We start from the raw sequence: 26,225 nt of genomic DNA, 5'->3' as shown, positions 1-26,225 counted from the left end.
GTTGACTTGACTTGGCATAGCACAGTTTGGCTCACACATCAACACCAAGTACTTTATCCATGTCCAGTGGTGTCAGAAGATGGCTGTGTTTCAGCTCTCCTCCCTCTCGAAAACTGTTGCTGTCCCCCTGAGTTCTCCTCCTCAGCATCATTTGCACATTCTTTAAGTGGATTCCAGATGTTAGCCAGTCATAATTGCTCATATCACAGATCAGGGTTTAAATTGTTTGGTATGTGATACAGTATATAGGAGGGTTTATTTTTGTGGCAACTGCTGCAATACAAACACTTTGTTTTGTGTTTTATAAACTTTTTTTATGGTTAGATGAAAATGTTTTACTTTGGCAGAGGATGACACTGCAGGGGTAATATCTATTATTTATCAAGAGAGCAATATCAGCCCATTATATGTGTGTATTTATATCCCAACTCATCTAATATTTATATTGAAATGATTTATTTTGCTACAAATACAATGGAGGGTTACTTAGTTCATGTTTCTCCTCAAACTTACCCTACAATGTTTGGATGCATGTGGAATGATCTACATGTTTTTGTAATTGACCCCTTAGCTTTGTTATTTATTTATTTTTGACCAGTTTTGCCCTTTTCTGTTCACTTTTCTCTAATCTGTCTGCACTTAAGCAAAAAAAAAGGATGCATTAAATGATATTAATGAGCAACCATCTTTTCTTTTCTTTTACCTAATGGTAGCTTGCAATGACAGATTGACTTATTGTTCTCTCGTCTTTTTTCTTTCTTGTTTTCAGGCTTATATTCATTCAAGGTAATGTGCATTTAGTGGTTGCTGTAAAAGATGGAGATTCTTACTTAATTATTGTTTTCTATGTTACCGTTAAATTTTGCTGAGAAGGTAGTGTTTTTCTCACACAGTTGAACAGCTCTTTTTGCTTTGCTAGGAACATTTATTGTTGTGATCTCCTTAAAATTAGGTTGTTTATCAGGATTTAGGACGAAGATTTCTTTCTGTTGCTCCACATTGGATTAAGCAGCATGTGCCACATGTCAATCTGGCTTTAAATTTTACCAGATAACTTTAAGAACATAATGTTAATTTACATTTGATACAACACAAGCCCATGCGCTTCTCTGCTGTAGGATCAGGGGTCCCATGATCAGTTTAATGTTGATCATTATTCATTAAAAAGAGTCGCATTTTATTCTTGAATTACCCTCTTTGATCTGAGCGATGGGCTGAGTCTGCAGGTTATAATTAGGACAGTAGTGAGTATGCATTGCATTAGGAGAAGTGGTTTTCTAATTTAGTTCGATTAAGAAAATGGCTGTTTTCCATATGAAACATTATCCCCCTCTCAGACTGCTTCACTTCAAAGCCTGTCTCCTAATCTCATTCCATCCTAAATCCTAAAGCTGCCTCTCCTGAAGAAAACAAACTCGTGCCTCCATTACAGTGCAAAGTCTTCCCTTTATAATCGTAGAAATCCTCTAATAGGTAATATATATAGTATGTAACAAAATCACCCAGTTTCCGTGAATCACGTCTCTGTTGCACTGTGTCAGATGTTCTCTGCCAAGCAAGTCACAGCACTACAAACGTTCTTCCTATTCACTGCAGGCTTGATGGGAGATGATGAAGCTGTCTTGTCAGAATGGCCTTGTTGGCAATTTCACACATCGTATGTGAGAATTTCACGCTTAAGATAAAATGGAGCTTAAGATTTTATTTCATGGGAGGTGTGTGTGTGAGAGTGAAAGGAGCTGTGATTTAAATGGTGATGCACAGCAGACGTGCCGTTTGCAGTTGGGCATCTTTTGTCCTCCTATACCTTCACATAAGTGGCATCACAATTTTTGCTCCAATGTGAAGTTTGTGGTTTTAAACTCTCTTTATGAGCAGAGAATGACAAATACTCGATCAATTATGTGATTAAACTCCTCTCTATAGCATTATATTGCTTTATATTGGACTTAAGTTATATTACTTTACCAGTTAGTTTTACCAGTGTCAGCTGGTCTTAAGCTTGTGTGCTTTCTTACAGTGGATTAAATTAATGAAAATTAAGTAAAACTCTTCACATTTATTTTGAGGCCAATTCCAAATGGTCTAGATGGAGATGCTAGATTGCGGGAAACAACATTAAATTAGATCAACCAGAGAAGACACAGGTCATCTCTGTTCATTCAGCTGTTTTTATTGGCCACGATTAGACTCAAATGTTTGGTATCAACCTCCAGGAGCTTTAAATTTGTTGCTTGATGTTGCACCATTCAGTATTGATCCTGGTTCAGTGCACCTCTAACGAGTGATGGACCTGTATTAAAGCCACTGTGACTCTGTGGAAATTAAAGCAGATTATTGTAGTAGTCTGGCCTGGCAATCTGTCTAAAGACATCCACTTCACTTCAGACGACTTATTGGGCTTGATCAATTCCAAATCACCGGCAAACATAGCACTTAAGCACTGCATGTGCAGGACAAGATTAACCAGAGATTTAAAGTGATAGGAAATCCTTATGCAGCTCAGCCATGAAGTGAAAAGTTCTTTATTTTGGCTAAACATTAAAACACAGTTTGAGTCTATATAATATTTTCTTTTTGTCACATTCTTTTTTCCTTTTGTAATAATGAATAAGTTTAACAGCATCAGCTTAACTGGCACATACAGTACACCAGCCACACTGTATTTCTGTCATTACTAATCTACAATAACTACACAGTGAGTTTAAGATGGGAACATTTGTTGTTCAGTTTTTGTCCCTCACCTCATTATCTGTCTTCTATCATGTCAAATTGATAATAAACTTAATGAAGACATCCAAAACTACTCACTTTAAGAATGTACTAATATATATATAAAATTAATGTTGTTTATTCATTCATTAAGCATAAAAAATACTCTCTACTTTGTGCATTGACGAGTTTTGAAAGTATCTCTACGTAAGCCTTTGAGATACCATTGGAAAAAACCTCCCACAGAATAAAATGATAGTTTGTTGGGTAATTCCCATTCATGGTGATGCCCACGTCAAACCAATCCTGTGCAAGTAGCTTGTAATTAATTTTCATTGATCGTGAAATCACTGAGAATTACACTAAATTATGTAATGACACAACGCGACTCATTTGCTTCGCTGAAATTGGATTTGGCAGATTGACATTTAATGCCTTGTGAAACCTTGCCATCGTTAATTTACGCTTTTGTAGATTTCCTTTAAATCTGGCTACTGTTTGAAGTTCAGAATATAACTCAGGCACAGATTGTTATTCAACATCAGACATCTTATTAGGCAGATAATGAATGTGTGATGTTGAGGCTTTTTTAAACCATGAAACAACTATGCAAAAGATATTTCGGTTAGGATTTAATTGTGAAATGTTTCTTGTGATGTTTTGTAACTTACAGAGCTCTTTGTATCAGTAGATAAGAAATGATTAATACATGTTTTTGTGATGCTTAATTATTAAATGGTGATTACATAACTTTATTTTTAGACTTTGAAATAAATATATACTTGCAGTTCACACATTAACCCACAGGCACATGTGCCAACAACATTTCTGTTTTGGCAACCTCAGCAGATACTTGAATTTCACCAGCTTTTTGCAACAGAGACACAGTAATTAAACCACTGACTAGGACTGGAGGATGTGCCACAGAATTATCGACAGAGAAGTCAAACATTCATCCCAACTTAAGCCATCAGTCGCTGCTCTGACTTGCTTTTAGTCTTTTATGGTTAACCCTGTGGATCTCATGGAAAAAGCCCACGCTTTTCACTACCTGAGGTCACTTAATGTGTGCTGTGATAACCTCTTGACAGCTCATATGTAGCATTGGGATGTTCCTCTATGAATCCAAAAGAAAGCTCTCATATCTACAGGCAGTTTGTGATGCCTTATGAATTATTTTAGATTAATTATGACGTAACTTTGGGCCACATGCTAATTAAAGTGTGGTCAATTACATCTTGCTGTTGATTGAAGGCTAACATGGATTAGCTTAAATGCAAGATGGGGCCACATTGAATTTATTATGATTTCAACAAAATTTTCTTTTGAGAAAACACTGATATAACATTTCAAAGCCATGGATCAATAAGTGTGATCAGTAAAAAAGTTGCAATTCTTGTTAATAGGTCTTGCACAAAAGTTGCAGCCCTAATTAATTTTGGGTGATACTGTGCCTGAACTAAACCTATTGTTCTGAAATCCAGGGCAAGAATTACATAAATGATTTGAACATACTTAGGTCTTGCATGTGTAGTCCTCAGAAAATGTGCCTATAGTTTGGTTAGCTCTGCCAGAGTTGCTGTCCCCCACAGCATGCTGTCAGCCAGAGTTAGCATCGCCTCTGCAGATCAGTAGTACAGGAATGTTATCCTCTCCTCTCACTCTGGAGTGAGCGCATATTGTCTGTAAGAGAGCTGCATATCCCCTGCGTCAGTACTGTTCTCTAATTCAGCCCAAATATGTCACTCACTGCAGCTTTTTCTGCAGCCGCCAGTTAGGACAGTTTGCTGTCTGTAGCTTTAATGCTTCCCAGGTTGAGTAGCTCACTGAGCTGTAAACGGCACAGCTAATGCTCCACAAAGCCACCCTGAAAGTACAAGGCTCTGTTCAGACATGGTAGGTCTGTGAACATTCAAGAAGTATGGTTTTATTCAAGATCTGATCACCCACTTCGAGGTGGCCTGTGACACACATGTTTAGCTGACGTCATGTGAACCGACACAGTTACACAATGAAAGGGAAATTATTTTTAAACTTCTGTTTTCATACATATTGATTTTCTTTTTTTTACAATTTCAAATAAGTAATATCTCAAGACTCATGCACTAAAATAGACTCACATCACTTTGTGAACAAAGATAATGTAGATGTTTATTTGCATATAGAGCGAGGAAGTGAGATCCAATCACAAGCGGACTCACGCCGTGTGTAACTGTCTAACTTAAAAATATTGCCTCGTGGTCAGATCACCTGAGATGCTTGTTAATGTCAAATTGTTCTTGGGCCCCTGATGGCTGTGCCATTAGTGTGTGTGAATGGGATGTGATGGAGTACCACTATATATATATGTGTATATATATGTGTATATATATGCTGTATAAATGTATATATATGCTGTATAAATGGGTGTGTGTGTGTACAGCTTGTATTATAAAGAGCTTTGAGTGGTCATTAAGACTGGTAAAGCATTACATAAATCTAGTACATTTACCATTAACGGTGCAGAAAAAAAGATGGAAATTGCTCATTTGTGCCATTGAGAGAAAAACAAGACATCTCAGGACAGAAATAATTAGCAGAGACCTTTTCTTTATAGTGAACACTAATGTTTCTCTTTCTGTCTCTAACAGTCAATAAGCACAAACCATGGATTGAGACGACGTACCATGGGATCGTAACGGAAAACGATGAGAAAGTGCTACTGGACCCCCCTCTAATTGCACTGGACAAGGATGCTCCTCTACGCTATGCAGGTGAGAGAGGAGATGTAATGTTGCTGCTGCTGTTGTTCCTCATACCTCAGCTTCAATTAACCTAAAATTACTTATCTTATTTCACACTAAATGAAGGAGAAAACTAACTTAAATGACTCTGAACCATTAAAGCTTTGACATCATGTTACATGTAATGGATGGAGAATTTATAACGGGATTTAATTTTACATTTCCGTCTCATTGTTGTGTGTGTTTTAAACACTAATTGACTTTGGATTTATTAAACGAATCATTCTTGAAAATGAAAAAAAGCTTTATTTAACATGGGAGTAGAACCAGCGTAATGCCTTATATAATATATAACTCATCTTTCTGTGATCTAGGTTATAATTTAGATTATATGTGCACTTATATTAAATTAACAATGTCTCAGTAGTGCAGGAGATAATACCTTTGCTAAAATTGAATAATTATTAAATGCACTTCTGGTAGCAGACTTGTGTGACTCAATTGCTTTCTGCAAATTGAATTATTACGACATGGCTGTCATACTGACGCACAGCTGGTTTCCATAACCACCAGATTTTCCCTTTTGATATTCAGATCAAAATACCCTTTCATGTCTTTTCTCCTCCCAGTGGTGGGGCACAATTAGTGTGCTTTATGTACAGAGGCAGCGTTAGCTCTGGGGCTTTTTAATCACATCAGGATTGACTTTGGCCAGAATTCAAAGCCCCACAGCAGTGGAAATGATTTCCCACCATTTCACATCACGTGAGTTGTGTGATCTTTTGTCTGCTATTCTCCTCGCACTCTGTGCTCTCACCCCACTAGATATGACCATTTTATCTTGCATAACTTCTCCTGATTTTGCAAGTGAGGCGTTAACATCCACGTGTCGCTCAGAGGAGATGCCAAATGTAATATCTTTCACAAAGTTGTGGGAAATGTGACAGCTCACAGTAGCTGATCAGCCTGGCAGCAATCAGCCTTTAAGGTGGACGGCATCAATAAGAGGCCCATCATTTCTGAGGGTCAAGGAATTTAATAAATTCCCATTCTCTGCATGTTTGTCTCCTTTCACAGTAAATTAGCATTGAATGCAGAGCCTGGTTGTCCCTCTTCTTTCAGTGGAGGGGCTCCCTTGTTGATGAGCAGGACTTTTGCGAATGGACTGTGTGTCCCTGTGAACATGCTCTCTGGAGACAGAGCGAGCAATCTGGCCTCACGTGGCAGCAGGGGTGACCGGCTCTGCCGTGCCAGGCTCTTTCTAGTCGGCCCATCTGTGCCAACAAACAGGGTTCACTGTAAAGCTGACCCACAGGCCATGCAAAAGTCCAATCACAGGCTCTTAAGTCAGATCAGCGTGAATAGGTGTGCTTGCAAGGAAAGAGGAGCCCCTGTAGCGGTTTGTACTGTGTGTATTAGGGCCATACAGTGAGACTGTGTTTCTGTGTGTTTTATGTCTGTGTGGTACGTGAGGTCAGGTGACTGGACCTTAAATAAAGTTATTTTAGTTCAAACCAAAACACACCAATTGAGGAAAAATATAATAATGTATATTACTAATAATAGACAAGCTGCAGCACATGTCCTGCAAATGGGTTCATTAGACACCACTGAATATACAGCATTTGGATCCATTAGCTTGTAAATAAAAATTCTATTAAACCACTGTACTTATTATTTATTTATAAGCACCAACAGCTAAATGACCCGTGCATGTCAAGACTAAAATCAGTCTCTATGATGGCTGACCTGATCTGAGATGAGAGGCCTGTGTGACCAGGAACAAGCTGAGGAATTCCTAAAGCCTTAATGTGAGCTGGTCATTAGAGCTCACTAGAGAACACGAAGGCCCACAACTCCCCCACAGCGTGACTGGCCCCGGACAGCAGCCCCTAATGTGAAAACCATTTTGTTTAGTAGGTGAAAACAAAATGACCCCGTCCATCACACTGGGGCCCTGACGGGCCATAAACAAACAGCCAAGCAGAAAAAAAAGAATTCTTCATTCATTTGAATGGGAGAAAAGGTCTCAGTGTTGGATCCTTCTGGATGCAGGACTCAATTAATTTAAAAACTGATCAACTAGTTTCCACAAATGTAATTGTGATGTTTTGTGAACCGCAAAGACTCATCCATCTTTTCTTACATGTTTTAATCCATACTATCTTTCAACTGGCAGCCTATTCTTTGCTTGTGAAGGGTTTTGTGAGCTTATAGAGTGTCTTTCCTTCCTGTCCTCCTTGTGTTTTCTCTGAGCTTCCAACTCTTCTTCTAACTGATCTGGATTTATCTTCTCTCCCTTCCTTGTAGAGAGTTTTGAGGTGACCCTCACTGATGAAGGTGATCTTGGGCTCTTTCTTCTGCCTTGTGCTTAGTTGTCACTATTAACCCACTAACGCAACAAAACAAATAAAACAAACAGCATCCACACATTTACACAGCAACTCCCGCCATGCTCCGTAATCTCCCCATTTGGTTTTCTTGATTTTGGTTTTTTCTCACCCTGAATATGTTGACGTTCCAACAGCTGGATGAAAAGTGTGATGTGGGGCTGACTCTACTTAGAAATATCTGTGCATGAGACATCCATTGCAGTTTGCAGACCCTAACAGTTTTTCAGCTGTCACCAGGAAACGGAGCGCTGCTTAAAACAGGAGTTTTCAGTCACTCTGCTGTCATTCTGTCCAATACAATCCAAATTTAAGACAGTTAAATAAAAAAGTAAGACGATGATTTCATAACCTATGAAGTCTTTTGGCAATTGGAGCAGAAATTCACAATGGATTTGATATTTAAAGAGAAGAAACGTTCTGAAAGTGAACGTCTCAAAGGCACTGACCACGTTCGTCTTGCCTCTATGTGACAAATCAGGTCTGAGCAGCTACAGTGACTCCTGTGGATTTTTCTCACATTCAAATCTTCAAATGAAAGCTGCTGAGATTGTTAACTAATGCAAACTCTCTCTGCTGCAAAGTTTCTGTTGTTGCATCTTTGCCTCAGTGGATCTCTTTGAGTTAAATCTTCACCACTAATCTTTACCATTAGCATGGCTGCAGTTGTCATTTGATGTGGATGTCAAGCAAGTGGATATTTCTAACCCCAGTTCTCATCCAGTACTTTTCTGTTTGAATACTGTTACCGGTTCAGTTCTCTATGATTTTATTTGAATTCATTTTCCAGTAGTTTCGGGTGAGAGGCAAAATTACACAGGAAGACTTCTTTCAATTACGAAAAAATAAATATCATAATGGAAGTGTTGTCTGAGATTTTTTTTCTTTCACAGACCTTTTGGGGTTTGATGGCTGAATTGATGCTGGATCCCGTTTACACAATGTTCTCAATTGTAAAGAGTAAAGAGTAAAAAATTTGCTTTAATTTTCCTTTCATTTATGTTAATTTCTTCCTGATTAGATCGTTTGTAATTTTTATACATAACAGAGATAAATGACCTAATATTGTTCTTGATGTACTTACTTTTTTGTCTTGGTTTCATGAATTTTTAGTATCAAGTATTCCTGTGAAATGCCTGTCCACATCTTTTCAGTTTCTGCCTGCATGACTGGATGCAATGTTTTTAAGTGGCTTGGAAAAGACACTCGTGTACTGATACTAAATATCCCACACCCTCTCCCGACCCCCCTCCCCCAAAACTACTCACCCGTATGACAGTGCTTTTGGGCTTCCTCCACAGACACCACCCACCCCAATCTACAAATCCCCGGCTCCCAAAAAACTGTGGCTGATCTTTTTCTTTTCTTTTTTTGCGTGAATTTATGGTTTCTTTGCTTGAACATAATTGTTCATTCTGAACAATGTAATTTCACATCTGTCGTCCGTTATCTGAGCAAAGTCTCCTTTGGCTCTTGACGTGTTCAGGTGAGATTTGCGGCTTCAGGATCCACGGGCAGAATGTCCCCTTTGAGGCAGTGGTCCTGGACAAGTCCACTGGCGAGGGGGTCATCCGGGCCAAGGACAAGCTGGACTGTGAGCTGCAAAAGGAGCACACCTTCACCATCCAGGCTTACGACTGTGGAGAGGGTCCTGATGGTGCCAACATGAAGAAGTCCCACAAGTGAGTCATCCCCTGCCAGTTCACGAGGCCCTTTGCCTAAACTGAGTCATGAGCTTTTCTCAAGCTGTTTTCAGACGTTAACTCTGAAAAAAGTCCAGACAATTGGGTCCGGACACTCTCCAGATTTTGCCTTTCACATGTGCAGAATGCAGCAGGAGATTGTCCGAGTCTGACTTCTAGAACATGGTAGAACATGCAGGAGGCAGGACATAATATATAATTTCCGCTGGGGAGAGCATATTTTAACCAAAAGCTCTTGAATCTCGTCTTTGCAAGTTGACATCTTCTTTGGTGTCTTCTACATGTGTGGCTCTTCTTTTCCCCCCAGAAATATTTGTATTCTATTTAAGTTTTTGTCCATCACATGTTAGAAACCTCATAATTTATGGTGAATTCTCCAGAGTTTTCCTGCTGTATTCTCACATGGCCTCACTCAGACATTCTACAGACATCTACTATAGGGCTGGCAGGAAGAAACTCAGAGAAAGTCTGCAGCTGACTTGGATATTTGCATTCTCTTATACAGCCCCAGTCTTAAATACTGATTGTTAATTAAACATTAAACAGAAGCCTGTCCTCTCATATCTATGTAGGATAAATAAGGGTTCTTTCAGATGTAACTCTTAAGGTGCAGCTCACATGAAATTTACCCATTTGCTGTGGAAAATGACAGCAAAGCGAACAACAGAACTGTGAATACTGTTATGTGATGTTTTTTTTATTTTACCATGAATTCAAAAGCTAAATTATTATTAAATTGATGTGCTGGAGCTGTTGACGCAGTGATGCCCAAAGCATAATTGTACGAAATATGACAGTAACTATGGTAACAAGAATGAAAGAAGACAGTTTTCTTTATAGTTCTTGTGGAAATTGCCTTTGTGTCTGTTGCAACTGTCAGACAACACAAGAACGACAAAATAATTTACAATTAAAGGCAGACATCAAACAGCATAGAGCTTCATATGCATATCCATAGATACCGGAAATATACATTTCTTTTATTCTCCTCTTTCTTCATGAGCACTTTAAATAAATAAATGGATCTCAAAATCATCATGAAGTATGATGATAGAATATTTTTGCTTGGGTTATTTTTTTCTTCTTCATGAAGTATGTCTTTTGAACATCCCCAGTTGCCAGTGTGCTAACTTTGAAATGTCCCTATCAGGGCCACCGTCCACATCCAAGTGAACGACATCAACGAGTATTCACCCGTGTTCAAGGAGAAGTCCTACAAAGCCACCGTTATCGAGGGAAAGAAGTACGACAGCATCCTGAAGGTGGAGGCAGTGGACGCCGACTGCTCGTTCCAGTTCAGCCAAATCTGCAACTACGAGATTGTCACCCCTGATGTGCCCTTCACCGTCGACAAAGACGGTGAGGACCATCACTTAAGTCTTATTGGGAAAAAGCTGCAGCGTGCCTAAGGGCCAGCAATTTTATTCAAACACATCACATCGCCTATCGATCTGTGTAAACAATGGTGCCAAAAGACTGTCATGTAAAATTCACTGCAGCTTGTGAAACAATGTCAGTCTCCTTGAAATGTCACCCGCGCTAGTCAGTGATTTGTATCCGGCTGCAGGATCGTTTCTGTGTGTCTTGTTAAACAAAATGAAAGATCCAGTGAAATACAACATCAGAAATCCAGGCTAAGCTGATCTGATGCTGGTTCTGATAAAGAGGAAATACAAACAGGTGATACAGTGGCTAGAATTCACAATGATTCATAATGTTGGTGACTGTTCAACTGTGATAGTTTAAGATGGGAACAAATTAACCTGAGATAACATCTGATCTTAGCGAAGCAAATGCCATCACATTCTTTTAATAACATAAATACTGATCACATTATCGTGACTAGGTAAAGTCTGACAGTGAATCACTTTTGGGCTTTTTGTGCATAGATTTCTATTCCGTATTTCTGCTTAATGTAATATATATAACATAATGTCATTTTAGGGTGTGCTGCTTAAAAATAATTGTATGCCTGTTATCTGACTCCCCCCATTCAATGTTATTTCACTTGCTTTGTTCAGGCTTCATTAAGAACACAGAGAAACTGAGCTACGGCAAAGAGCGCATGTATAAGCTGACCGTGACCGCCTACGACTGTGGAAAGAACCGTGCCTCAGAGGACGTGCTGGTCAAGATCAGCGTCAAACCCACCTGCAAACCCAGCTGGCAAGGTAGCAAAGCTCTCCTCTACTTGCTGTAGCTCAACAACCATCACTGGTTAGGTGTGTCTTTGATGAACCAAAGCCATCCACCAACTTAACACAGGTTGCCATTGTCAAAAAGGTCATTTTACTCCTTTTGTAAGGAGGCCTTTTCTCATGTGTGAAAGAACTGAAGTGCTTCTTAATGGACAATTACTATTGACAGACTCCGTATTGACTGCTCACCTTTTGTCTGTGCTGTGCTGAAGGATCCATTTTCACTCTTTTCTTTCCACACTCAATCTTCCTCTTTCAGGCTTCAATAAGAGGATTGAATATGAGCCTGGCACAGGTAGCCTGGCCCTTTTCCCCAGCATGCACTTGGAGACCTGTGATGAACCAATCACCTCTATCCGAGCCAGTATTGAACTGGAAACCAACCATATCGGGAAGGGCTGTGACCGTGACACCTATTCTGAGAAGTCCCTGCACAAGCTGTGTGGTAAGGAATTGCTCCACAGGGAATGGTTATTGTCAACAGATGGAATAATAATTATTGTAATATTCTCAAATGCCCAATATAATTGCATCTGTCCTCTTTGATATTTTTTCTAGGTGCAAGCTCTGGTACAGTGGAGCTCCTTCCCGCACCGAGCAGCTCTGCCAACTGGACGGTCGGGCTACCCACCGATAACGGGCACGACAGTGACCAGGTGTTTGAGTTCAATGGTACCCAGGCCATCAAGGTCCCCGAGGGCATGGTGAGCACCAGCCTGAAGGAACCCTTCACCATCTCTGTGTGGATGAGACACGGCCCCGGGGCCCATGAGAAGGAGACCATCCTCTGCAACTCTGACAAGACAGGTAACATCTTCAAAGCCGTTAGGAAGAAATTGGTCATTTTGCTCCAGTTTGACTTTTAGTTTGATTGTTGCCTCATTTCAGTTTAGTTTACTTGTTCTTCTAATATGAAGACTATTGCTACATGACCACATTACACAACAACATCAACTTGTTATGTCATGTTAAGTGAATTTCAGAAAGGTGTATACAGCTCAGAAACTAAAACATTTTCTTTTTTTTTTTCATTTTTAAGTCAAACTTTAAACTTTAAATGTGAATATACCTTTTACTTAGACAGTCAAATAAAATGATCTGATTGTGCCTTTGGACTCTAGTGCTGGAAATACATTGAGGCAGTGCACAAAAATACATTAAACTTGTACCATACCAATATTGTATTGTACCAGACCTGTAATCAATTATCGGAAAATGTCAGCATCCTGTATTGAATTCAAATGGCTGGTGTCTACTGAAAGAGACAAAACTATGTTTGTTGCTACACATGTCGTCTCTGAAAATATAATATCTAGATATCTAATAAACTAATAAGTAACTTTAGGCTATAAGCTCCTTGATCTTACTGACTGTAAAGTGTGCGTCCTGGCCAGAGAGGGGGAGGCAGTTCATCAGCCTCTGTCCGATTGCTTATATAAGAAGGATTACATCAGAACGGCTGCGGCCTGGACAGGAAGCTTCCATACCCATGATCTCAGCACCATTCAACACACTGTCTGCTTCACAGAAACATGAATGTGTCACTTTTAAATACTAACTGTGAAACAAAAAAATCATGTTCACTCCAAAATGTATTTGTTATTTTGTGATAAATTCATTACAATTCGCATCATAACTCACAAGGGTGTCTTAAAACTTCTAACCTTAATTGTCCATCCGCTTAAATAAACCAGTATTATTGTTCGGAAAAAAGCAAACAGACAAATCTTAATATTTGTGAAAGTAGGTTGAGCAAATTGTTGTTTTTTAATAAGAAGCTGGTCATTCATTTTTACAAAATGAAAATCTAAATTTATTTTCTGTTTGTTAAAGGTTTAGTGTGTAGAATTTAGTGACATCTTGTGGTGAAGTTGCATGTTGCAGCTGAATACCCCTCACCTCACCCTACCCATCCAAACATGAAAGAGAACCTGTGGAAGCCTTCAGTTGTCATAAGAACTGTAAAAAACATGGTGGCCTCCATAGAGGCACTCCTGGTGTACCTATAAAGTATTTAAATATAAAGGTCCCATTCTAGGGTAAAGAAAACAATTCATACAATTTAGATGATTACACAAGAAACTACAAATTCACTGTATATTTAAATGATCTAAATCTATAACCGAATGCTCACTAATTATAGCACATGATATTGTATGATATTGACATTTTCTAAAATACTAAGCCTATTGATATATATTAAGAAAAGCACAAAGATTAAATGTGCAGGTGAATCTCGACTCTTGGATTCTGTCGTTTTTTTTAGGGCTTCCTCTGAGAAAGTAAGCTATAGTTTCATTTACAGGTCAGAGAACAATACTTATGGTAACATCTCTGTCTGTGTGAGAACCTGTGAAGGCATGCTTTGAATCATAAGAACCACAAGTGGTGTAATTTTCATGAGCTTGTTACAAATCCCAGTAGTTACATATTTCAGATGGATTGTTAAGTTGCATAGTTATGAGCTTGTGCTGGTAATTAACAGAGCTCACATGTAATTTTCTTACTACTTCTGCGTAGTAAAAAAAAAACCTGTGTGGTTGATGCCGTGGTGTTTTATAAATTCAGCAGTTTATTTAACAATGCTAATAAATGTCATCTGTTTATTCTTGTGTTGAGGCACTTGATGAAAAATAATCACCAATCTCCTGAATGTTTTTATCCTGATATTTCATGTCCCGATTCCCTCTCTCATATTCTCCTCTGCAGAGATGAACAGACACCACTACTCCCTCTACGTCCACAACTGCAGACTGATCCTTCTCCTCCGTCAGGATCCATCTGAAGCCGAGAACTACAAACCAGCAGAGTTTCACTGGAAACTCGACCAGGTCAGTCGCTTCTGCTACCAAGCAGCCTGCGACAGCATATTTAACTGCATTTAACTACAGCTTTTGTATTTTACTCTGCAACTTTCACAGTGTGGATTTCAGCTCTGTTGTGTTGTCCACAGGTGTGTGACAAAGAGTGGCATCACTATGTGCTGAACGTGGAGTTCCCCACCGTGTCTATGTTTGTGGATGGAACTACGTTTGAGCCCTTCCTGGTTACAGAGGACTACCCGCTGCACGCCTCCAAGATTGCATCTCAGCTCACGATTGGTGCCTGCTGGCAAGGTAAACTCTTAAAACAAGAAAGGGAAATGAGTCATAACTCTCTTGTTTGGCAAAAAGTTTAATTATGACTAAATCAGAAGCACAGAGACAATTAAAGAGAAACATGAATTCCTGTTACATTTGACTGATAATTTGAATCTGTAACATTTAATTATGTTTAACAGATGATTAGTAAAACGATGCTGTAATACTGCCTGGTAATCTGTTATTTCCTCTTTCATAGAGCTTGTGTAAAGTATATCGTGCATGTTATTTTATTGTCAGCCTATGCAGTATTAACTCTCTCTTGCACCTCGACCTCGTATGTAGCGTCTGAATCTTTCCTGCAGATCCTCAATCTTCCTCCCTGTCTCTCCCTGCTCTCTTGTTTCTGTCCTCTACAGAAAACTCAGGACATGACAATGACACTGAGACAGTCTCTGAGCCCACCTCAGGTTGCTCAAGTCTTTCCCTTACTCCTTGTGTCCACAATGTCCCACCATGCTAACTGCATTGTCACGCCATTTCCACTAGAATGATTCTCTCACATTCTAGATGCAGAATGAACTGTTTGATGTCTGCAGCATGATGCAGAATAGATGTGACTGGTGTGAATTTCTTTTTTTTTCTATGCACCCTTATTATTCTTTTTTGCATTTTCTTCACCCTCCATTTATGCGCTCTCCTCGTTGCAGCAGTGAGGCAGTTGTTTTTCTCTACAACCTGATACAGAAGCAGAACAAAAATAGACATATATATATAACGAGCACAAAACTGACGTGGCTGCAGCATTTTGGATGTGCTGGCTCTCCTTTCAGAATGTGACCTTGGGGTCAAAAGCAGTAGCTCCTCCATATCAGATAACATAGCTACACACACACACACACACACACTGCGTGACCTTGAGATGGGAAAGTCCAGGTTTGTTTCTGACTTTGCAGTGGTGCAGATTTATGCTCATTATTGTTCAGCAAGAAGACAACGCGGTTGTTTCACCTTTAACCCGACAGGATTTTTGCACCTCACAGAAACACACGGTTGTTGTGAAATTTCAAGGCTCCAAACTTCAGATATTCCAGTATAGAAAAAGGTGACATAAGAGGATTCATTTCATCACTATCGTAGATAATCCCCACTTTGAGTTTCTTCTTCTTTTTTTTTTATGCCATTTTTTTCCCACAGTAAGGCAGCGGTTCACCCCATTAATGCAGAAGTTGCATGTGTTTACTGTTTTGTATAAGCTCATTCATCATTGTTCTGTCATGCTCTCTGGGCCTTGGGCCTTGTAAGGGCACACATTCTAACCTGCATGAAATCCATTCACACCAGCGTTGCACATTGAGGAAGCATGCTTGAATCACCTGGTAGAAAAGGTGAAGTTTGTGGAATATACACTTGAGTAACTGCTTTTTTTACGTGTGTGTGTTTGACTGTTTTCCTTTCCACATCCTTTCCTGATGTGTCCAGGCGGAAACGCTCGTATGGGTCAGTTTTTCCGAGGGAACCTTGCGGGGCTGATGATCCGCTCTGGCAAACTGGAGAACAAGAAGGTGATCGACTGTTTGTACACATGCAAGGAGGGCCTGGATGTGCAGCTGCCTGAGGAGGTCACTTCAGCTGTCAAGGTGAGGACTCATTCAACCTCTGTCAGGCTGGATGTATTTGTGCATCAAGAAGACGGTCTGACTTTGTGGTTCTCAGCAATTTCAAGCTTCAAGGAAAAGCAAAGTCTCTCAGCTGCTTTGACAGATTGCATTTACAATGTCTCAGATGACTTTCCTATTCAAGTGAATGGAAACGTGGTCTCGGAATTTTGGCAATCACTGTATGTGTGATTTGTAAGCGGTTGAAGATTTTTTGAACAGTTTGTCAAGGCCTGAAGAAGTGTGAGGAATTCAATCGGCTTTAGGAGCCAATCTTGCCTCCAACGACGCAGTCCGTCACCATGTTTCTTCTCTCAGGTGGAGTTCAACCCCAACCAGTCCTCTCTGACCGTGGAGGGCGACGACATCGATGCCTTTGACAAGGTCATGCAGCACATCTCCTATTTGAACTCTCGCCAGTTCCCGACACCTGGCATCAGGCACCTTCGCATCTCCACCACCGTCAAGTGAGTCACAGACGCCAAAAATGCTTCACCACTTGTTATTATCTTCTCTGCTCGGTTTCTATCGTGTCACCTCGTCTGTCAGTCAGTCGCAGCCCAATGTGCATGAGACAGGTTGTTTCTGTGGAATCAGGGCACCTTCATATATACAGTGGAACCCGCTTATAGTGATCACGTTTGTCCTGGGCCAAATTGAACACTGTAACAGTTGATAACTATAACCGAATTGCGTCGCTTCTATATGGGAAAGTTAACGGCGGTTAAGGGTGATATCACATTGCGCACACACTGACTCCGCTTCTTACTTTCTCTCTGTCTCTCTCCCACTCACTCACTCACTCACGAACCCATACACACACTGACCCAGACTCAGCTGACGTCTCTGACCCAATAAAGTTAGAATATTGATTTGTTTGAAATGACCTCCACGATATCCACACTGATCACCACATAATGATCGAAACTTTTCTGAAAGGAGTAAAATCTTTCTTCATAGCTGTGCATTCATTCATAATTTAGCTCGTCTTGACTCAACTCACTCTCTCTCTCTCTTTCTCTCACGCAGACACATGCTGACACACGCACTCACACACACAAACAGTGTCATCGGACACACGTGTGCTCAGACTGGGTAAAAACAACAGAATTAGTCAACTTAGCCAATGAATGCAGAGCCGGAGGAGATGGAGGGGCGCGCTCGGTTTGGCTTGATTCGGTTGGCAGTGCGTAGAGCGAATGATAGAGACACAAACGGGAGCAGTAAATAACTGACAGAGCCGGCAAAAACTTATCATTCATTTGTTGTTATTTGTTATTTAACATTTATGAAAAGACCCAAAATGAACACTGTAACCAGACGACTTCATCACTACAACAAAATTATTTAAACAGCATTCGTATAAGAATGATTCTGTCCCAAGCTTTTTAATCAATATAAATGGTTGATCACTATATCCATGATCATATCCAGAGATATATATATATATCCAGTTTCCACTGTAACACTGTAAAAGATTTAGATTTCCAGGTATTTAAACTTTTATCTTCCCCACCAGATGCTTCAATGAGGAGTCCTGCGTTTCGGTGCCAGATGCTGAGGGTTACGTGATGGTGCTGCAGCCCGAAGAACCCAAGATCAGCCTGAGCGGCATCGACCACTTTGCCCGCAGTGCTGCCGAATTCGAGAGCCAGGAAGGCGTGACGCTGTTCCCCGAGCTGCGCATCGTGAGCACCATCACCCGTGAAGTGGAGGCTGACGCTGAGATTGAAGTCACGGAGGGAGCTGATGATGACCCCACGGGTAAGAGAAATGGACACAGGGCGCCTACATAACCTTTGATTATGTTAAAGGGGATTAGTAGACCCATTTTTCTCAGTGGATTATTCGTATTTTCACTTCATTGCACTTAAATATGCTGACTTTCTACTTCAACGCTGCCGCATACTGTATGTAATCTTACTGCTGAACACGGTGAATGTGCAGTTGATGGCTTTGTAGACATATAGCAGCTCCTGAGGATTATGTCCGGGGGATGAAGGGATTGGACAGACGGAACAAGTGGGCGGGAGTGAGAAAAGCGATAAGTTGTTTACAACTTTATGGGAGGGGTCAGTTGACCAGCCATGCCATCTGTTAGGCCTGTACATGAGCTAAGAGCAGGAGAAACAATAGACGTGCACTGAGGCTGACACAGATACAGGGAGATATGATGTCCTGTGGTGAACAGCACGCCATGTGGGACAAAAGGGCTTACAGTGATCTGTTGCTATTACCTGCATTACCCTGCCCCACCTTACTCAACCAACAAATGACATGATTAAGAGTCACTTCCACAGTCCAAAGGTGCAAAACTGTAACTGCATGAAATAATCAGTTTGATGAGAAACAAGGTGACGACCTATATTACCTATATTAGAATATAGACATTTTTTTCTGAGCTGTTTTTCATGTGTCTTACAGCTCTGTTGTTAAAAAAGATAAATTTTAAGAAGATAAACCCAAAGTAAAACTTTGCAGGGGGTTTTTTTAACAGTAAACATGGATCATATTTGTTTTAAGAGCAGTGCGGTCAGCTTCAGTGAGTTCATGATGAAGGACAGATAGCAAAGATCACTGTGTATATTTGGTATAATTAGCCTATATGTAAATGCCTACTTAGCCTATTTATATTTGAATTATGGACAATGGAAGTTAAAGCAGCTGAGGTTAGGCTGTTCTATCACCCCATATTTAATCTTCAAGATCAGGGTGATTCTTCATCCTCTGCTCTTATCCCTCAATTGTTTTTTCTGGAGCATTCTCTAACTCTCTAAAATAAGACAGCTCACTGTTTTTCTCTGCTTTTAATTTTCACAACTTGTTAACTTGTCTTTGTACTTGTGAAGTGCAGCCAACTGGTCGTGTTTCACATATTTCACATATACAGAAGAAGATTTGAGTCTCGCAGATTTTTCCAAATGCACGGAAGTAATTTCCAGTCTTGGCGCATTCACACTTCAGAAGGCAAACATGTACATTACAGATCCTAAATGTCTGTGGAGCCGTACAACTCGTCAACTTTTCTCCTTTGTTCATTCAGTCCAAGAGACAGTGGTGTCAGAGGAGATCATGCACAACCTGGACACGTGTGAAGTGAGTGTGGTGGGAGACGAGCTGGACGGGGAGCACGAGAGCCTGGAGGTGGACATGTCCCAGCTGCAGCCACGCGGCCTGGAGATGAGCTCCTCTAACCTGGGCCTCGTCATCACAGGTACAGTGATGAGCACAGAGCAACTTCACATAGAAAGGAAAAGCTTTGTAATCTATATAATGTTTAGTTCAGAAAAATAAGCGTATTACAAACTATATTGTCTGTTTGTAGGCATTTAAACTGTCAACGACAAAGATTTAAAGTCTGTTACTTAAATTAAATTTTTAAGGATACATTTATAAATACTAAAAACATTATGGTCTTCCTCTAATATGGACACACTTACTGGTTATTGCTGGTCAGATTTCTTTTTGACCCAAACTCCTCTCTCCATGTTCCAGGTGTGAACACCATGGCCAACTACGAACAGGTTCTGCACCTGATCCGTTACAAGAACTGGCACACTGAGGCTCTGTTTGACAGGAAGTTCAAACTGGTCTGCTCTGAGCTCAACGGTCGCTACATCAGCAATGACTTCAAGGTTGAGGTACGACGTTTGGTCACGCAACAGTGACGCTTTCATGAGTCACACGAAATGCCCTTTTAAGCTTCATCTAAAATGGAGATGTGTTGATGAGAGGTTGAGACGGTTTACATATGTGGTCCTTATTTTTATTCTCTCTAGGTGAATGTAATCCACACAGCCAATCCCGTGGAGCATGCCAACAACGCCATGGTGCAGCCCAATTTCATTAACCCCATCCATCATGCCGCCGTGGATCTGTCTGGTCACAACCTGGTCAACGCTCACCAGGCCTCAGGTACTGCAACGTGAAACCCTAACATTCAAAATGTTAAACTACAACACAGAGCAGTGTTTGTCCTTTTTATCATCATACAAAACCAAATCAAGTTGATTGTCGCTAAAGAAAAACATATCTCTCTAGTTTTGTTAATAGATATTCCAAAGATTAGCGATTAAATTAAAGAAGAGATTAAATTAAAGTTCAGCCTCCATCCAAGCAAATTCTGGTTCTAAAACATGTTACGATTTTTGTTTTTGTCTAAAAACAGATTAAAAACATGTATATATATTTCACTTGTTGAATTGTGATTCCACTTGATCCTCTTTAAGTTGAAGCTTCCTCCACTTGCAGTGTTTAATTTATCTGTTAAAGTTAATCCCCAACATCATAATCAAACCAGTAATCTGCTTAATTGTTGTGCTGTAGATAAATAGTTGGCCTCTGCTATGGCAAGCGTTACTGTAGCTGGATTACAGCCTATTAATTAGAAGTAGGGCACGTATGAAACATTGGCTGTTTGCCTGTTTTTTTGGTAACTGACACAAGTTTAGGGATTACACTTGAGTGCTGTCTGTGACATCTGTACAGGCGGCACAACCTTTTATTTCCCAGCTTTAGTAATCTTCTGGGCTGTCAGGCTCACTAAGTCTGCCATCACACAGGAGAGGCCCTTTGCTGCTAATATGGTGCAAAGTGGAGCCATTTGCAGCAGAAAGGCACAACTATTTAAGGAATCACACCTAGAGCTGCAGAAAGTGTTTAACTGCAGTTTACTAAGAACCATGTAACTTTGGCACTGGCCCACCGTGAAACTGCAGCCCTTGAGACATGTAAGCTATGTGTCACCACGTGAAGGGGTTTGAGGGTTTTTATGCGTGAATGTGCATAAACTGAACCTCAGTATATGTCTAACCTCATTTTTGTGTGTTTGCTTCCTCACAGTGGTTCCCAGCGCTGCCACCATTGTCATTGTGGTGTGCGTCAGCTTCCTGGTGTTCATGATCATCCTGGGCGTGTTCCGCATCCGTGCTGCTCACCAGAGAACCATGACAGACCAGGAAAATGGCAAGGAGAACGAGATGGACTGGGACGACTCGGCTCTCACCATCACCGTCAACCCCATGGAGGTAAAAAAATACAATAAAACACAATGTTTGCAGGAAGGCGAAATTAGTGAATTGACCAGTGAAAAGCTCTGGAACAGAAATTCAGAGCTCAACTAAATGTGGCCGTGTCGCAGCTCAGACAGCTTTTCACCTGCTAATGCTCTCTGGGCAATGTGTGACCGTAACCTAGATCTTTCTGAGCTGTCATGATTGACTCATGGGGATGGAGGTCGGCCTTTGTTGTAGGTTTTTCTGGATTTTCAACTCGCTAATTTATATAAAGGAATTTGTGTTGGAATTAATTTTGTGTAGCCAGTTAGTCTCATGCTCCAGACAAGAGAACAGCACTTTAAGTCTTACAGAAGTCCAAAGTGACATTTCATTCAGACTGAATAAAAGGATTGGCTGACGTATTGGCTGACGTCTGTCACTGTTCGACCTGCTTGCCTGCGTGTTCCCTGCCTGTGATCTCACTGCGTTTCACCGCTGAAGCAGAGCCGATAGCCAGAAGTTAGCGAGTGAGTCACAGAAAAAGTCAGCTTCTTGCAGTTGCCAGTGCAGGTTCATGCGTTTTGGTGTCGTAGACAAGAAGGCTGATGGGAGAGGCTGGGATGTATCAGTTGAATATTTTTACAGTGTGGCCTGCTGTTGTTAGCTATTCTAGGATTAACAAACCAAGCTTTATTTGTGTATATAAATTATCTAAGAAGCTTTATGTGTTTGGCTGAGATCTGACAATTTATCAGTAACACAGGAATATGTTATTTTACTATTTTCATTAAATGACTGCATTGAGTTATATATCTGAGAAACAGAGAGATGCACTGAGATGCACCCACCACCAGTTCTCTGGTCTCAGCAATAATGCAGCTATAACACAGGGAAGAGCCGCAAACATCACTAAGAACATACATTCTTCACTGAGATAATGACTCATCACAAACGACCCCTCTCCCCCTCTGTCTCTAATTCAGACGTACGAGGACCAGCACAGCAGTGAGGATGATGAGGAAGAGGAGGAAGAGAGCGAGGACGGAGAGGAGGAAGATGACATCACGAGCGCTGAGTCAGAGAGCAGTGAGGACGAGGAGGGCGCGGAGCCGGAGGACCAGCAGGGCGCCAGCAGGCAGCAGCAGCTGGAGTGGGACGACTCTACCCTCACCTACTAGAATGAATACGCACACACACACACACACACACACACACACACACACACACACACACACACACACACACACACACACACACCAAATGCATATTACACTCAACACAGATCTCTCTGACATACACATCACCAACTAACACTTACTCAGAGGGTTACACACACACACACACACACACACACACACACACACACACACACACACACACACCTACCTACCACAGATTCATGTCTAAGGAGCCAGGATGTAAAAAAACAACAAAAACACAAAAAAAAATTCCCTTCAGCGTCGAGGTTTTCCTGTTGTTATCTTAGTGGTGGTACTCAGTGTAGTGTAGTTATCACCGGATTGCTGATTTTTACTGTTTATTTTTTTATTTATTATATTTTAATTCCCAGGAAAACTTGGCCTACATTTGTTTTGAACTGTGTGAGGAAGCCAACCCTGCACTTTTTATTTTTTCTCAGACAAGAGGCGTTCAAACAGAGAATCATTTTCATTTTTTTTCCCTGATGTATATTCTTGCTTAATGCTTTTAGAATTGTTTGCAGCTAAACTCACTTGACTTGAGTTTTCTTAGTTGTCCACAGTGAAAAAAATTTGCTTTTAACAAGTACACTGCATTTTCTTTTCAAATTTTTTTTCTTTTTAGTGCATGAGGATATTTGAGTCGTATGTGTAGAGAAATAAATTGCTTTTTAAAGATTTTGTAAATATAAAGAAACCATGTAATTAGTCGATGTGTTAGTGAAGGCCTGCTCAACAGGGTCCAATATCTAAAACAACGCAGTATGTAATGTAGAATATTTGTGTCACAGAGGCTGTAGCATGTTGCAAAACTTTTCCGCAAAAAGCTGTTCCATCATGCTTGTACAAAAACTGTCTGCTTCACTATGAGAAACCCAGGACTGTTCAGCAGAGGTTTCCATGACAGAGTTGTCTATTTTGTCTTTTTCTTTGTTTTTGCGAAAACAAAAACCATTTGTTTTACGTACATGTAAAGCAGGACTGGTGGATGGTTTCAGCTTCACACATGCTTTGCTCTGCTTGCACAGGTGGCAATGCTCTACATGTCACATGTATTTCATTCCCAGTAGATCTCACTGTTGTACAGAGGGGATTTTCTTTTTTTCTTTTTTTTGTTCGAGTAATAATCTTACTCAGAGAAACGCTAATGTACAAATTGACATTTTGTGTGGGACGGTACAAACACCAGACCAGCGGGTTCTGTTGTGCTGTTAATCTTGAAATATGGGTACTAACATTTCTGCCAGTGTAATTGGACGTGTAGGGAGATTTCCTCAGCAGCTTTTAAACGTCTTCTGCCCGTTTCTGTGTTGACAGAAGTAGGGAGGAAAATAAAAAACCTTCAAAGTACTGAAGGAGCAGATCTCTGACAGACGCAGCTGCGCTGGTTGAATTGTGCCGTCGCCGGCTTCGTTTTTTGGAAAGAAAATTTAAATGAAAGTACTTTTCAGGATTGCTCTTATTTTCCATAGCCCAGCTATTTAATCTGAAGTAGAAATACAACATATATAAGATGCATTTTTAAGATGGTTTCTTACTGCAAACTGAGCATTATCTTTAGTGCAATTTATGGAATTACAACTGCGGGCATGACTGCGTAGTTTGCAACAGGAAAACACTTTAAAAATGACTCATCTTCTCGTTTGGATCTAAAAATTTGATATTTTTTTGCATTAGACCACTAGATTTTATTGTACATGGAACTGTACTGTAGAGTTGTTCTAAGATATTTGTTTACATTTGGTAAACTTGTTTTCCTTCTGGTATTAGTATAAAGCTTATACAACTGATTGGGAAAATGTGTCCAACCTCTCAACTCCTCTCAGACACTGTTGTAACTATTGTGTTTGTCTCATGTTTTTGTGAACTGAGTAAAAAATGTAAATCATTTCCTAAACCTACATTAATTAAAATCAGCGTTATCAGGATTAGAAGTGTTGGGAGTCGCGAGTCCCATATTTTGCATGCAGACCTATTTTCAGAGGCCAAGAATTTCAGTTCAGAAACACATGAAAGGCTGTTTTTGAGGATTTGAGTCGAACTGTTGCGTTTGATTTAATTTTTTAAGTTCAATATAATTCCGTGGTGGAAACGTAGTGAACAGTCTCCCCCTCCTCGATGACTCGGAACAACAAGAAGAAGAGGTCTGAGCCGGCTGGGATGGGAGTGCCTTTTGCCTTTTATCAATCATAGCGAAATTAGCAGGTCTAACAATAACACTCATCCATGCTCCTTTTTTTTTTTTTTTTTTTTTTTGTGGCTTTGTTGGGGCCCGAGGACTCACAGTCCTGTTGGAATTGCTCAGATTATTATTACTTGATTTGTGTTTGTTAAATGCTAGATTTCCTGCAGAGCTGGGGGATTACACTTTTCTTTTAAGTCTGTTGTATCAATAATCCACCGCTACTTTTATTAACAGCAACAAACATTTCACATAGATGTCATGTGTCCATGTTGATGTGTAGAGGAAGTAGATCCATATTGTACCTTCTATAGATATTGTACTAAATCATATTGACGGAATCCACCTTTATAAAAAAGATGCACAGTACATAATGAAATTGCTTTGGCGGCGTACATGGGTTTACTCTTAATTGACCTGTTTGTGTATAGTGGAAGGTGATTTTTGAACAGTGTCCTATTGCCTGAGTTGTCGAGAAATGATTTTTGAGGGCAGCATGAAATTCACAAGTGTCGAAGCCTGTCGACTCTGAAATCGTCACGGTTTCATTCAGTCAAACACAAAATGTCCACATTGCATCTACAGTAAAAAGTACAGTACCAGGGGTCACTGACATGTGCACGCTGACTCTGAGGTCAAGTCTCCTCAGTGACTCCACCATCTCCGGTTCTCTGGGGCATATGATTTCCATATAAAGTGTAAGTCAGTTGAATTGAATGTCACTGCCTAACAAACTGAAAAGCAGCCATACCGTAGTAACACTAAAGATGTAAGGGTGGGGGGGGGGATTTACTTTGCATGAACCACAAGTTTGTGTACGTTCCATGTGGGGTTGTGAGACTGGAGTGAGAAAGGAGACGTGATACACTACTGATTCTCATACTGTCCGTTTCACACGTCCACAACACTCCAGATATATATATATATATTTTGTTTGTTTTTTTCTTTGAGAATTTGCTTGAGGAAGGAAGGTGACGGCGTTATTTTTGTTTTATTTTTGAACAGTTGGATGTTTCCTTTGTGCTTGTTGGAGCTGCTCTCACTTTTCTACCAATTGAAAGGCAAATTGTAGTGAAGTTGATGCTTGCTCGCAAACAAAATAAAGGATGATGAGATGGGGTATATCTTCTGTGTGCTCTTGTTTTATTTCACTGTGATCACACTGCAGTGATGGATGGTACACACCCTTAGTAGGGGAAGTGTTTAAAATGTTGAGTGTTAGCGCCATCTGGTGGTGAGAACGAAACTGAAGCCAAGAAGTAAATGGTGCAACAGAATTTCACAGGTAAAGCAAATAGTACTACAAATTACACACTCATAAATATTAGCCCTCCTAAACATGTCAGATTTTTTTTTCAGCAAAATCCATAAATTATTCTCAGA

The 26,225-nt window shown here is 40.3% G+C and overlaps 1 protein-coding gene across 6 annotated transcripts in view; it reads left to right on the top strand.

Moving 5' to 3' along the window:
- clstn1 (calsyntenin 1) overlaps window positions 1-25,966 on the top strand; it is a 34,205-nt gene extending 8,239 nt beyond the window's left edge. Inside the window, exons 2-20 of one of the 6 annotated variants that reach the window (XM_034589800.1) lie at window positions 5,343-5,465; window positions 7,746-7,775; window positions 9,312-9,507; window positions 10,679-10,887; window positions 11,550-11,699; window positions 11,986-12,171; window positions 12,285-12,533; window positions 14,436-14,557; window positions 14,680-14,842; window positions 15,226-15,276; window positions 16,289-16,446; window positions 16,783-16,931; window positions 17,984-18,228; window positions 19,508-19,678; window positions 19,960-20,105; window positions 20,244-20,379; window positions 21,307-21,491; window positions 22,445-22,646; window positions 22,693-25,966. In XM_034589800.1, coding sequence (XP_034445691.1) covers window positions 5,343-5,465; window positions 7,746-7,775; window positions 9,312-9,507; window positions 10,679-10,887; window positions 11,550-11,699; window positions 11,986-12,171; window positions 12,285-12,533; window positions 14,436-14,557; window positions 14,680-14,842; window positions 15,226-15,276; window positions 16,289-16,446; window positions 16,783-16,931; window positions 17,984-18,228; window positions 19,508-19,678; window positions 19,960-20,105; window positions 20,244-20,379; window positions 21,307-21,491; window positions 22,445-22,639 — 2,864 coding nt within the window. In that variant the 3' untranslated portion in view covers window positions 22,640-22,646; window positions 22,693-25,966. Of the gene's footprint in view, window positions 1-5,342; window positions 5,466-7,745; window positions 7,776-9,311; window positions 9,508-10,678; window positions 10,888-11,549; window positions 11,700-11,985; window positions 12,172-12,284; window positions 12,534-14,435; window positions 14,558-14,679; window positions 14,843-15,225; window positions 15,277-16,288; window positions 16,447-16,782; window positions 16,932-17,983; window positions 18,229-19,507; window positions 19,679-19,959; window positions 20,106-20,243; window positions 20,380-21,306; window positions 21,492-22,444 lie in introns of all 6 variants that reach the window. The other 5 variants (XM_034589801.1, XM_034589802.1, XM_034589803.1 and 2 more) reach the window with 5 other exon arrangements.
- Window positions 25,967-26,225: the final 259 nt, after the last annotated feature.

The sequence above is a fragment of the Hippoglossus hippoglossus genome, chromosome 7 (assembly GCF_009819705.1).
Source record: "Hippoglossus hippoglossus isolate fHipHip1 chromosome 7, fHipHip1.pri, whole genome shotgun sequence".
NCBI classification, from domain to species: domain Eukaryota; kingdom Metazoa; phylum Chordata; class Actinopteri; order Pleuronectiformes; family Pleuronectidae; genus Hippoglossus; species Hippoglossus hippoglossus.
Note: the sequence above shows the minus strand (reverse complement) of the source record. Positions and strands in the feature narration are given on the sequence as shown.